Source organism: Mobula birostris, chromosome 4, assembly GCF_030028105.1.
Source record: "Mobula birostris isolate sMobBir1 chromosome 4, sMobBir1.hap1, whole genome shotgun sequence".
NCBI classification, from domain to species: domain Eukaryota; kingdom Metazoa; phylum Chordata; class Chondrichthyes; order Myliobatiformes; family Myliobatidae; genus Mobula; species Mobula birostris.
In genome coordinates, this window is record NC_092373.1 from 84017734 (window position 1) to 84030500 (window position 12767).

A 12767-nucleotide genomic window follows, 5' to 3' on the forward strand; every position below is an offset into this window, starting at 1 on the left:
AAATGCTGGCTAACCGACTAAATAAGCATTTGTCATCTATCATTCATCCTGATCAGACAAGATTTGTCCCGGGTGGGTTCTCTTTTTCCAATGTCAGATGCCTCCTTAATACTATATATGCTGATCATGGGAAAGCTAATGGGGCAGCAATTTTATCTCGATGCACAAAAGGCTTTTGACCAGATTGAGTGGCCTTGCATGCTTGAGTCACTGTACAGGTTTGGGTTTGGCAAGTCATTTGTATCTTGGGTAAAACTGATATATGCCAGCCCAGTGTGTTCTACTATAACTAATGGTGACAATTCAACTCTTGTGTCCCCTACACGGTTCAGTCCAGCAGGGGGGCGCTCTCTCGCCGGCCCGTCATGTCGTCGCGGTAGAGCCCCTTGCCTTAAAAATACGAAGTCACCCAAATATTCTGAGTTTGAAAGTGGGGGGTATTGAAACACTTACTAGTTTATATGCTGACGATGTGATACTCTACTCACAAAACCCAGAAAAGTCAGTCCCTCCTCTTCTAGATTTAATCACCTCTTTTGGCAGACTATCGGGATACTCAATCAATTGGACAAAAAATGACTTTGTGCCCCTCTCCAACGACTACACGCGGGGTTTTTCGGAAAGTGTCCCATTCAAAGTAGTTAAAGATCACTTTACTTACCTCGGCTTGACAATCCCCAAAGATCCTAAATTAATATTCAAATTAAACTTTGTGGAGTTTATTTCAAAACATAAACAGAATATAGAAAGTTGGAAAACCTTACCTCTGTCCATGATTGGTCGTATAAATTCAATTAAAATGATTTCCCTTGGTAGGTTTCTCTATCTTTGTCAAAATCTCCCCATTTTTCTTATATCAGCTTTCTTTAAAGAGTTGGACTCTGTTGTCCTTCCTTGTGGAGCCTGGTTATGGATGGAAACTGGGATTCATAAGTCACTTAGTGAAAGTAGCTTGTGTCTTTACTCCTTTTTAAAATGAGACAAAATAAAACCTTCAGAGATAATTTTGATGTGGTTTACAATTGAAGTGAATGAGGAATAACCAAGATTAATTGGATCCTTTGGGGGGTGGGGGGGGGGGAGGAAGATGTGGTTTTGCTGACCTTATCAGTATGTGTTAACATTGGAAGGAAAGAGAATGAAAGCAATTGGTGAGAGACGCTGCACAGCAATGCACGTGGCAGCAGTACTGACATAAGACCACATTTTGTATCAGACAGGAGTTCCAGCCCTGGACTGGAGTTCAAGTGGCCAAACCTGTGAAGGCAAGGCAGATGTACTCTCCTCCAGGAGATAAGATTGTTCTCGAGAGCAGCTACCGGGCAGCTTTCACGGAGGATGCCTTCCGGCGTGTTGAACCGCTTCAGGTTGCATCCAGCAAGTCTCAGAACCAAATAGCTTCAGTGTCGGAGACGGGCAACGTAACAAAGACCGAGAGCTCAGTAAGTATATGCTAATCCATTTAACACAGAATGTTTAAATTCCCTATAGTAGCAACTACAGTGTAGATTTCTGGTTGTGATCAGTTTCAATTCCACTCTTGTCTATGTGAGCAGATTTAGCTCATGTTTAATAATTAAGTTCATTATACTTGGAGTTGAAAAGAGGTGATATTAATTCTGTGATATTAAATCAGAAAAATCCCACATCTGCTCTGCATTTTCTTTTCCCCAATTCCTTATTCACACTTTGCCTCACTTTATGTCCAGTTGGAGTCTTCTGAGCTAAAATGGGCCTTTAGCTATCAATCATTGACTGTTGGCCACTGGTGAAAATAAAACTATCCTGATGACTTTTGTAATTGTTTTTCCACTCAGCAGACTTCAGTGTACTTGGCTTGTGTTCGAGTGTTTGGGGCTTTACTGAAGGTTTGCTGCCTTGTCAAGTGTTAAAGTGGGATTGGAGTGAAGATTGACTTTGGTAGTGTAATTTGAGGTTTTTAATTAATATTCATAACCTTTATGCCACCAAACAAGTATTATATAAATGCTAAGTATGATTAATATCTAATCAGTAGGTTTAAATGCAATCTGACCTAATTAATAGCAGTTTGGGCATGTGCAGTCTAGTTAAATTGGAAGCTTGATGTGAGTCCTGCTCACCTTGCCTTGTAATCTTAGAAATAAAGTGAGCCAAAACTTGTAGGCGGTTGAGTGAAACCATTAGATTTGCAACATAACATTTAACATATTTAGCCCTGTGGAACAATAACATAATGACGATAAATTAGATACAAGTAAATTTCTCTAAGAGCCTGTAGTTTTGTTCCTTAGATAGCACCTTCAATCCCCTGGTGAACAGTGATTGCATTAACTGGAGAGCTCCAATTCAAAGTACAATTGCCCTGGAATGTGGACAATCCTGTCCATGCAGCTTTTACTCTTGAGTCTCCTTATTACACTTTGTGCATCCCTTCAACATTTGTTTGGAAATGATCACGGATCCACTGATGGTGGTCCATGTTAAAATCCAACAGCTTGAGATCCCTTTTATGGATGTGTTTGAAGTGCAGATGTGGGCAACCAGTAGGCCTTTTGGTGAGGCGCAATTTCTATTTTATGGAATGCATGCAAGGTTTACCCGGTGACTACCCAAACCATGTGTGGGTGGTTTACCAGTAATTCATGCTCAGCCCTGGCCCCACGGCAGAGCAGAAATATGCTAATGTCGCTGTCTTTCTACACATTGACTTTGTGATCTTTTCAGTTTGTTGTTCAGCCACTTATTGTAAGCTGGAAAAGCGTTGATTTATGTCTGCATCATGGAGTCATAGAGCACTACAGACAGAAACAGGCCCTTTGGCCCACCTAGTCTATGTGAACTGATATTTTGCCTAATCCCATCGACCATAGCCCTCCATTCCCCCCTATCCAAACTTAAATGTTGAAATTGAACCCTCATCCACCAGCTCTGCTGGCAGCTCATTCCACAACCCTACCACACTCTGAGTGAAGAAGTTCCCCCTCAGGTTCCCCTTAAACATTTCACGTTTCACTCTTAACCCATGACCTCCAGTTCTAGTCTAGTCTTGCCCAACCTCAGTGAAAAAAGCCTGCTTGCATTTACCCTATCTATACCATTCCTCGTTACCATTACACTCCAGGGAATAAAGTCCTAACTTAGTCAGTCTTTCCCTTTTAACTCAGGTCCTCAAGGCCTGGCAACATCCTTGTAATTTTTCTGTACTCTTTCTATCGTATTGATATCTTTCCTGTAGGTAGGTGACCAGAACTGCACACAATATTCCAAATTAGGTCTCACCAATGTCTTAAACAATCAACATAGCATCCCATCTCCTTTACTCAGTGCTTTGATTTATGAAGGCCAATGTGTCAAAATCTCTTTATGATCATATCTACCTGTGATGCACTTGTATGGAATTATGGATCTGTACTCCCAAATTCCTTTCTTCCGCACCCCTGTACCTGTACTGAGGCACAGTGGAAAAACTTGCAAGCTGGCCATACTTCATTACGTCAGTACATTGAGGTACTACAAAGGAAATGCATTGTAGGCAAAAAGTAAGGTACAAAGCGACGACGAGGTAGATTGTGAGGTCGAGTCTCATCTTATCTAGGAGTCAAGTTGGTAGATTACTCCTGGAGGTAGGAAGAGCGTCAGATCTGTAAGTAGATTTGAAAGAACATTATTAGTAATACTTTTAGATTTACGAGTAGAATGAAGTAATGAGTAGATCAACAGAGTGCAGCCCACAAGTTGCTACAGTCAGATGTCCTCTTGCTTTGCCTATAATGTGCTGAAATGTCCGAAGCAGTTTTGCAGAAGCGTTTTCAAACCATGTTTAACAGGTGGAGATATTAGAGAAGATGGTCAGGGATATATTTTAAAGGGGGAGGTTGTGGTAGGAAATGATAGGAAATTCCTGGACCTTGGCCTAAGTAGCTAAGATCATGAAGAACACCAGTGGAGAGATTAAAACCGAGGTAGGGTGGTGGTGTTCAAGCGGTCGGAATTGGAGGAGGTGGCATGGAGCGCAGAGCTGCTCAAGAGCAGGGCCAGGAACGGTTTGAAATCAAACTTTAAAATTGCAGTGTTGTGGGATGTGCAGCCACTGTTGGTTAGCAAGCATCAGTAAATTGATTTATTATTGCCACGTACTGAGGTACAGTGAAAATCTTCATTTTGCATGCCATCCATACAGATCATTGCATCACATCAGTAGACTGAGGTACTATGAAGAAAAAGCAATACAAATGTAGAATATAGCCTTAGTGACAGAGAGGGGGGTGGTGCAGGCAGACAAAAGGTGCAAAGCTGTGATGAGTCAAGAGTCCATCTAGAGTCTATTCTTGAGCATGGTGATAATGTGTTTCCAGGCTACTGATGGAACAGGGGAGAACAGAGAATGTTTGGCATGGGTTGGTTGCTTGACTGAGGCTCTATATAAATAAATTGGGGCCATGCTGAATTTTCTTAGCATCCAGAGTGTTTTCTTGGCCATGCTCTCTACGTGGTTGGACCAGGACAAGCTGTTGGTGATGTTTTTATCTAGAAACTTGAAGCTCTGCACCTTGGCACCATATGTAAGCTGGCATTGTAAAATAAAGACAGCTGATCTTTGGGCCAAGCATCAGTTTATGAGAGTGGAAAATGGGGGGGTGGGGGGAGAGATGCGGAATCTAGCGATAAAAGCAGGCTGGATTAATCTTGCAGCAGATGATGTGTTTTCATCCCTTGGGCCATCCAACTGGGAGGTTATAAGTTGACAGTTGTGTGCTGTTCCCTGATGGAGTCAGTGATTTAAGTGCAGTGTTTTATCCTCCAGAGCTGCAGAAGAGTTATGTGAATAGTATGTGATAAGGCACTGACTAGCTGGTATGATCACCCATTGTTTTAACCATCCTATCCTAGTACTGTATCAACTGGCCAATTCTTCTCAGAGCAGAGTATCCACAAAATGCTCCATTAGACTTTTTGGCGTCCTTTCAGATAAAAGAACATTGATGCAATTACTTGATGGACGGAGGAGCTTAGAACAAGGCAGAGAGCAACTGGGCATCTGTGATCTCCCTGAGTGCTGGGGGCCATCAGTGTATCTCCTTAACCAATGATATTTTTGGAGTGTTGGAGAAACTAAAGGAGGTTTGAGGAGAATTAAGATTAATCGTTCCTTCCTTTCTGAACTTTGTGGAAGAGGGAGAAGTGAAGATGATGAGCAAAGGGATGAAAATCAATTTAAATTTAACCAACTAGAGAGCAGGCTATTCTGGACTGGGTTTTGAGCAATGAGGAAGGGTTAATTAGCAATCTTGTCGTGAGAGGCTCCTTGGGTAAGAGTGACCATAATATGGTGGAATTCTTCATTAAGATGGAGAGTGACATAGTTAATTAAGAAACAAAGGTTCTGAACTTAGAGGGGTAACTTTGAAGGTATGAGACGTGAATTAGCTAAGATAGACTGGCAAATGACACTTAAAGGATTGACGGTGGATATGCAATGGCAAGCATTTAAAGGTTGCATGGATGAACTACAACAATTGTTCATCCCAGTTTGGCAAAAGAATAAATCAAGGAAGGTAGTGCACCCGTGGCTGACAAGAGAAATTAGGGATAGTATCAATTCCAAAGAAGAAGCATACAAATTAGCCAGAGAAAGTGGATCACCTGAGGACTGGGAGAAATTCAGAGTTCAGCAGAGGAGGACAAATGGCTTAATTAGGAAGGGGAAAAAAGATTGAGAGAAAACTGGCGGGGAACATAAAAAACTGACTGTAAAAGCTTTTATAGATATGTAAAAAGGAAAAGACTGGTAAAGACAAATGTAGGTCCCCTACAGACAGAAACAGGTGAATTGATTATGGGGAGCAAGGAGATGGCAGACCAATTGAATAATTACTTTGGTTCTGTCTTCACTAAGGAGGACATAAATAATCTTCCAGAAATAGTAGGGGACAGAGGGTCCAGTGAGATGGAGGAACTGAGTGAAATACATGTTAGTAGGGAAGGGGTGTTAGGTAAATTGAAGGGATTGAAGGCAGATAAATCCCCAAGGCCAGATGGTCTGCATCCCAGAGTGCTTAAGGAAGTAGCCCAAGAAATAGTGGATGCATTAGTGATAATTTTTCAAAACTCGTTAGATTCTGGACTAGTTCCTGAGGATTGGAGGGTGGCTAATGTAACCCCACTTTTTAAAAAAGGAGGGAGAGAGAAACCGGGGAATTATAGACCGGTTAGCCTAACGTCGATGGTGGGGAAACTGCTGGAGTCAGTTATCAAAGATGTGATAACAGCACATTTGGAAAGTGGTGAAATGATCGGACAAAGTCAGCATGGATTTGTGAAAGGAAAATCATGTCTGACGAATCTCATAGAATTTTTTGAGGATGTAACTAGTAGAGTGGATAGGGGAGAACCAGTGGATGTGGTATATTTGGATTTTCAAAAGGCTTTTGACAAGGTCCCACACAGGAGATTAGTGTGCAAACTTAAAGCACACAGTATTGGGGGTAAGGTATTGATGTGGATAGAGAATTGGTTAGCAGACAGGAAGCAAAGAGTGGGAATAAACGGGACCTTTTCAGAATGGCAGGCGGTGACTAGTGGGGTACTGCAAGGCTCAGTGCTGGGACCTCAGTTGTTTACAATATATATTAATGACTTGGATGAGGGAATTAAATGCAGCATCTCCAAGTTTGCGGATGACACAAAGCTGGGTGGCAGTGTTAGCTGTGAGGAGGATGCTAAGAGGATGCAGAGTGACTTGGATAGGTTGGGTGAGTGGGCAAATTCATGGCAGATGCAATTTAATGTGGATAAATGTGAAGTTATCCACTTTGGTGGCAAAAATAGGAAAACAGATTATTATCTGAATGGTGGCCGATTAGGAAAAGGGGAGGTGCAACGAGACCTGGGTGTCATTATACACCAGTCATTGAAAGTGGGCATGCAGGTACAGCAGGCGGTGAAAAAGGCGAATGGTATGATGGCATTTATAGCGAGAGGATTCGAGTACAGGAGCAGAGAGGTACTACTGCAGTTGTACAAGGCCTTGGTGAGACCACACCTGGAGTATTGTGTGCAGTTTTGGTCCCCTAATCTGAGGAAAGACATCCTTGCCATAGAGGGAGTACAAAGAAGGTTCACCAGATTGATTCCTGGGATGGCAGGACTTTCATATGAAGAAAGACTGGATGAACTGGGCTTGTACTCGTTGGAATTTAGAAGATTGAGGGGGGATCTGACTGAAACGTATAAGTTCCTAAAGGGATTGGACAGGCTAGATGCAGGAAGATTGTTCCCAATGTTGGGGAAGTCCAGAACGAGGGGTCACAGTTTGAGGATAGAGGGGAAGCCTTTTAGGACCGAGATTAGGAAAAACTTCTTCACACAGAGAGTGGTGAATCTGTGGAATTCTCTGCCACAGGAAGCAGTTGAGGCCAGTACATTGGCTATATTTAAGAGGGAGTTAGATATGGCCCTTGTGGCTACGGGGATCAGGGGGTATGGAGGGAAGGCTGGGGTGGGGTTCTGAGTTGGATGATCAGCCATGATCATAGTAAATGGCGGTGCAGGCTCGAAGGCCGAATGGCCTACTCCTGCACCTATTTTCTATGTTTCTATATGCTGAAATTACTTTATGGAAAGATAGTTAACCCTTCAGGTCAAAAACTGCTGATTGTTTCATTCTTCACGTTACCTGACCCGAGTGTTTCCAGAAATCTACTTTTAATTTCAATTTATAGCATCTGTATAGTTTTGCTTTTCACTGTAATTATATTTTTAAACCATCTATGAATAAAGTACACTTGAAGAAATTAAATGCCATAAAATAGTTTAAATCTGGGCTGGAGGAGTTGATTGGCATTGCTTTAGCATACAACTTAAAACAAAAAGTCCCTGCACTCCTTGTTCCTTTTCCTTATTCAATTTTTTAGTGGACAATTAATATGCAAGTTTTCAAAGTAATGGAAAGGCATGAACGAGCCACCTTTGTGCAGAGTAAATGGTGTAGTGTCAATTAACAGTAATGTTCCAGAGGTTGGCAAAGCGCAGTGTATCTCATCTTCGGATTTGCTGCAAAATTTTTCACATTATTTCAAGTTACGTGTCATTAACCTTCAATTCTTTTCCAGAAAGATTATGATTATCCTTGTATCCCATGGGATTGCATTAAGGACCAGTTAGGATACAGTGACCTATTTTTTTTCAGGCAGAAGTTACTTTGGCAGTGGGTTTTCTAATTTTGGCAGTTAATAGGATTAACAAGTGTAGGAAGTGGCTGACAATTGGTGATGTCTTGTTGACTGTCCAGTTTGGGCTTTGAAGTGATCAGAGATGGATGCAGAAGAGTTAATGAACTTGTGATGTGGAATTGTACACGGTAGTTTAAAGAATTTCAAGGTCACTTTTTTCTCTCTCTCTAAGAAAAGTGTCAGGATACACAATGTAACGCTGGCATCCAGAATACAAATATTTGAGGTATCTGTGCAGTCCATGCGATGCCTTGCCAGTGGAGCAATAAGAATGCTGACATATTTGGAAGAAAGCTTGAAATATCACTTCTGAAATGACTGAAGATCTCAAAGGAACTGATTTGTGTTTCCTTTCCAAAGTACCATCTCCCTGAGCCAATGACCAGCCGGGTTACTGTCAGCAAACAGCCACCTAACACTACTAATTTTGCATCTATCAGCATTTTCTGACCCATTAACTAACAAAGCAACCCACACACAATGCTGGAGAAACTGAGCAGGCCGGGCAGTATTCATGGAAAAGGGTAGCAGTCAATGTTTTCGAGCAAGACCCGGTCCTGATGAAGGGTCTCGACCTGAAAGGTTGACTGTTTACTCTTTTCTGTAGATGCCACCTGCTGAGTTCCTCCAGAATTTTGTGTATTACTTTGATTTCCAGCATCTGCAGGTTTTCTTGTTTGTGCCATTAACATAGAAACTTGGCAGCAGGAGCTGTGTACCCTTGGTGATATGTAAACTGTTGCAAAGCTCAACCGTGAAAATTGTATAGTTAGCTGTCTGATCGATAGGTCTGATTTAAGACCTTTAAAAACCACTGCACGTTCTGAATAGTATGCAGGAAATAACAAACAGAGGCCTCTAGGACATGGGAGCTGACTGATAGCTAATTTCGTAGCTTTCTATCGTTTTCTGCTTTTTCTTTTTGAAAAAAAAAGTGGATCGTTGGATGTGTGGGACTGAGATTGAAGATGTTTGGCGAGGTTCAGATGCCCACAGGACCATCACTAGCCAGTGGCTCTTCCACTGAATGCAGAGTGTTTAACTGCAGCCTATTCCACTAGCCGCTGTGTTTCAAGGCCTCTGTGCAGAAGCAAGCAGGGTTGTGCCCTAGAATGTTGAAGGTGGAAGTGGTGACCTTGAGAAATGCAAAATAGACCAACAATTTGCAAACATAATCCCAAAATTATCTCATCTGTCCTGTGGTAAGAAGGGAATTAATGGGATATTAATAATGTGGTAGCTCTGAACCTATCAGGCTGTGTCTGCTGATTCAGGTGGATGTTAAATCACCCAGAACGATAAATATTTCAGAGAGAGATTGGCCCAGACCCTGTTTATCCTTCAGCCCATGCCACTAATTCAGATAATCTGGTAATATTCTTTTTCTTAATATTTTTATTTTTCCACTAATTTAACTGTTTAAACGTTTAACTTAATGTGTTTGTATGTGTGTATGTAATGTGTATGTGTGTCTCAGTGTATTTGTGTGTATGTGTCTGTGTGTGTATATGTATTTGTGTGTATATGTAATGTGTATATATGTGTATGTATGTCCCTATGTGTGTATATGTATTTGTGTGTATATGTAACATGTATATATGTGTATGTATGTGTCTGTGTATATGTAATGTGTATATATGTCTGTGTGTATATGTATTTGTGCATTAATTCAGTTTTTCTGTCTATTATAATGCATTGCAATGTACTGTGGCCGCAAAGGCAACAAGTTTCACAACATTTACTGGTGATATCAAACCTGATTCTGATTCTCACACAATTTACTGTGGACAATTTGTGTGTTTGTCCAAGTAATAGTGGCCTTGCTTCACGGTGATTTATAGTCTGCATCTTGTTTTTTGTGTGAAAGGCACTGTGGAATTGCTACAAACTACTGTTCTTCATTTCCTTAACTATTTCTGATTTGTTCAAAGGAGCCAGTGGTGAAGACAAAGTTATCACCATCATCGAATTCCTCGGCAGTGTTCCAGACCCGCTCCCGTGTGCTGAACATATAAACCCAGTCACAGCTTCCCCTTCAAAGGAACTGGTCCCAGTGCTGATGTCATCAAAGACTAAAGGCAGCCGCATTAAATCTGCCTAAACAAACTATGCAACATAAGCCCCAAAACAGAGGGCTGCTGGCATTTGAAGGGACCCTTGCCAGGATGGTTGTCTCCAGTTGCCTGATAAATATTTGTTATTGTACAGTAATGGATTGGGATTTGAGGAAATCCTATTTAATGTACGTATGTCTCATCTGCATGTTGTGTAAGGATAGCCTGGCTGATTGCACACTGAGGGACTTGGACAACAAGCAGTAGATCAGCCAATAAAAGTTGAGAGAAAATTGCCATCTCTGTGAGTTTTTCTACTGTTGCTGCTGAACCCACTGCAAAGAGCTTGTTCTCCTGCTTAACCAGGAGGGAGAATTATTCATTTTGTCATTCATTAACTGAAGCAAAACACCCCCCCAGTTTTAACAGATTTATCCCCAAAGCCGCCCAGGAGTATCTTCACGAAAAGGACTGCAGCAGCTCATCCAACATCTTTCCAAAGCCAATTAGGAACAGGTGATAGTTATTTACCTTGTTCTTGGGGCTCTCATCCTATAATTATAGAACTACTGAAGGACAAGGAAGTCCAGGCTGGTTTGAGTAGAAGAGTCTGTTCAGCCCAACTGTAATGTTCCTTTCCCTGAGCCCTGAAAGTGATCTGTCCATGTATCTAGTTTACTGTTGAAAGCAGTGAGATGCTGGATGATGGTCGTCCATATTGGTTGTTGACTGCACCTTTACACACAGTGGAGTTCTTGGCCATAACCATGCTCTGCAAAATAAAAATATTTCTTGCATCCCCATGTTTCCTTTGCCTTGTTGGTCCTTGAATTACTGGCTGGGGAGACCGAGGAGCTTTGTGCTGTGTAGTCTGATATCAGCACGGCTCTGCTGGACTTCCTGTCAACCCCTCAATGCTTCGTGAACATCCCCAGCTTCTCCAGTTTAATCTTCCAAGTGAAACTATTTGTCCCTGGAAATGTCTTCTGCATCCTCTCTTGAACATCAACGTGGAACAGTACAGTACAGACCCTTCAGCCCACTCTGTTGTGAACTACTTCAAGATCAATCTAACCTTTCACTCCCATTTCACCCTCCATTTTCCTTTCATTTATGTGCCTATTTAAGAGTCTCTTAAATGTCTAATGTATTTTCCTCCATCACCATCCCTTGCAGTGCATTCCATGCACTTACCCCTTTTTTTTTTTTTAAAAAAACAACCTGCCTTTGACCTCTTATATTTTCCTCTAATCACCTTAAAAGTATGCCTTCTCGTATAGTTATAGCCACCCTGGGGAAAAGGTGCTGGCTATCCACTACAAGTCTCCTTTCTTCCCCCTATACTCCAAAGAGAAAAACTGTAGCTTGCTCAATCTGTCCTAATAATACATGCCCTCTAAATGAGGCAATATTGTGGTAAATCCCTGCACCTTCTCTAAAGTTTCCACATCCTTATAATGATGTAACTAGAACTGAACACAATATTCCAAGTGTGGCCTAATCAGACTTTTAAAGACCTGCGACATTATCCGTGTTGCTTGAACTCAATCCCTCATGTAAAGAAAGCCAACAGTCCATATGTCTTCTCAACCACACTATCAACGTGCGTGGCAACTTTGAGCAATCTATGGACGTGGACCTCAAGATTCCTCCTCTTCCACATTCTCTGCATTTTGGATATTTCCCTACCAGCTGGCCTAACATTGTGTGCAAGGAGGCTGCTTAAAAAGGTGGTGCAAGGTAAGGCAAAGTGTTTGTTTGTTTTTGTGTGTGTGTGTGTGTGTTGTCCTACCAGCAGGCCTATAGCATGGAGCCACAAAATGTAAGAGGTTGGCAATCTCTAGTTGATTTGCTCATTTTGAAGAAGATTATATGAGGTCACAGTGTTGATCTTGAGATCTAAACTTTGACAAGGAAGGTTTCAGCAAGAATGTTAAGCAGTAACATCAAGGTAAGGTCTTTTAAATCCAGTAAGAACTACAGGGGCAGAAATGGCAGTCAACAGTGTGGTATGCTCCTGTGAAAGGTGGAAGATTAGGCAGAAGTCAGATGTCCCTGATGACTTTTTTTTGTGTGAAGTGTGTCCAGCTACAGCTACCCTTAGACCGCTTGGATGAGTTGGAGAGGTAAATGGTCACTGAGGTGCATAGAGGATCCCTCAACAACTATTGCGCAGTTGTACTCACATCCACTGCGATGAAGTGCTTTGAGAGAGTGATCAGGACCAGAATGTACTACTGCCTAAACAAGGACCTGTCCTTGCTGCAGTTTACCTATCGCCACAGTAGGTCTACAACAGATGCAATCTCACTGGCTTTCCACCCAGCCTTGGATGACCTGGACAATAGCAATACTTGCGTCAGGCTGCTAGTTACTGATTACACCTCAGTGTTTAACATCTTTATGCCGTCAGTACTAATTTACAAGCTCCAAAACCTGGGCCTCTGTACTTCCTTCTCCAACTAGATCCTTGACCTCCTCATTGGAAGACCACAGTCAG

At 41.9% G+C, this 12767-nt stretch overlaps 1 protein-coding gene across 1 annotated transcript in view; it reads left to right on the top strand.

Annotated features, from left to right (window-relative positions):
* map6d1 (MAP6 domain containing 1) overlaps positions 1–10686 on the top strand; it is a 36649-nt gene extending 25963 nt beyond the window's left edge. Inside the window, exons 2-3 of the mRNA XM_072254656.1 lie at positions 1217–1442; positions 10145–10686. Coding sequence (XP_072110757.1) covers positions 1217–1442; positions 10145–10228 — 310 coding nt within the window. The 3' untranslated portion in view covers positions 10229–10686. The remainder of the gene's footprint in view (positions 1–1216; positions 1443–10144) is intronic.
* The last annotated feature ends 2081 nt before the right edge of the window (positions 10687–12767 follow it).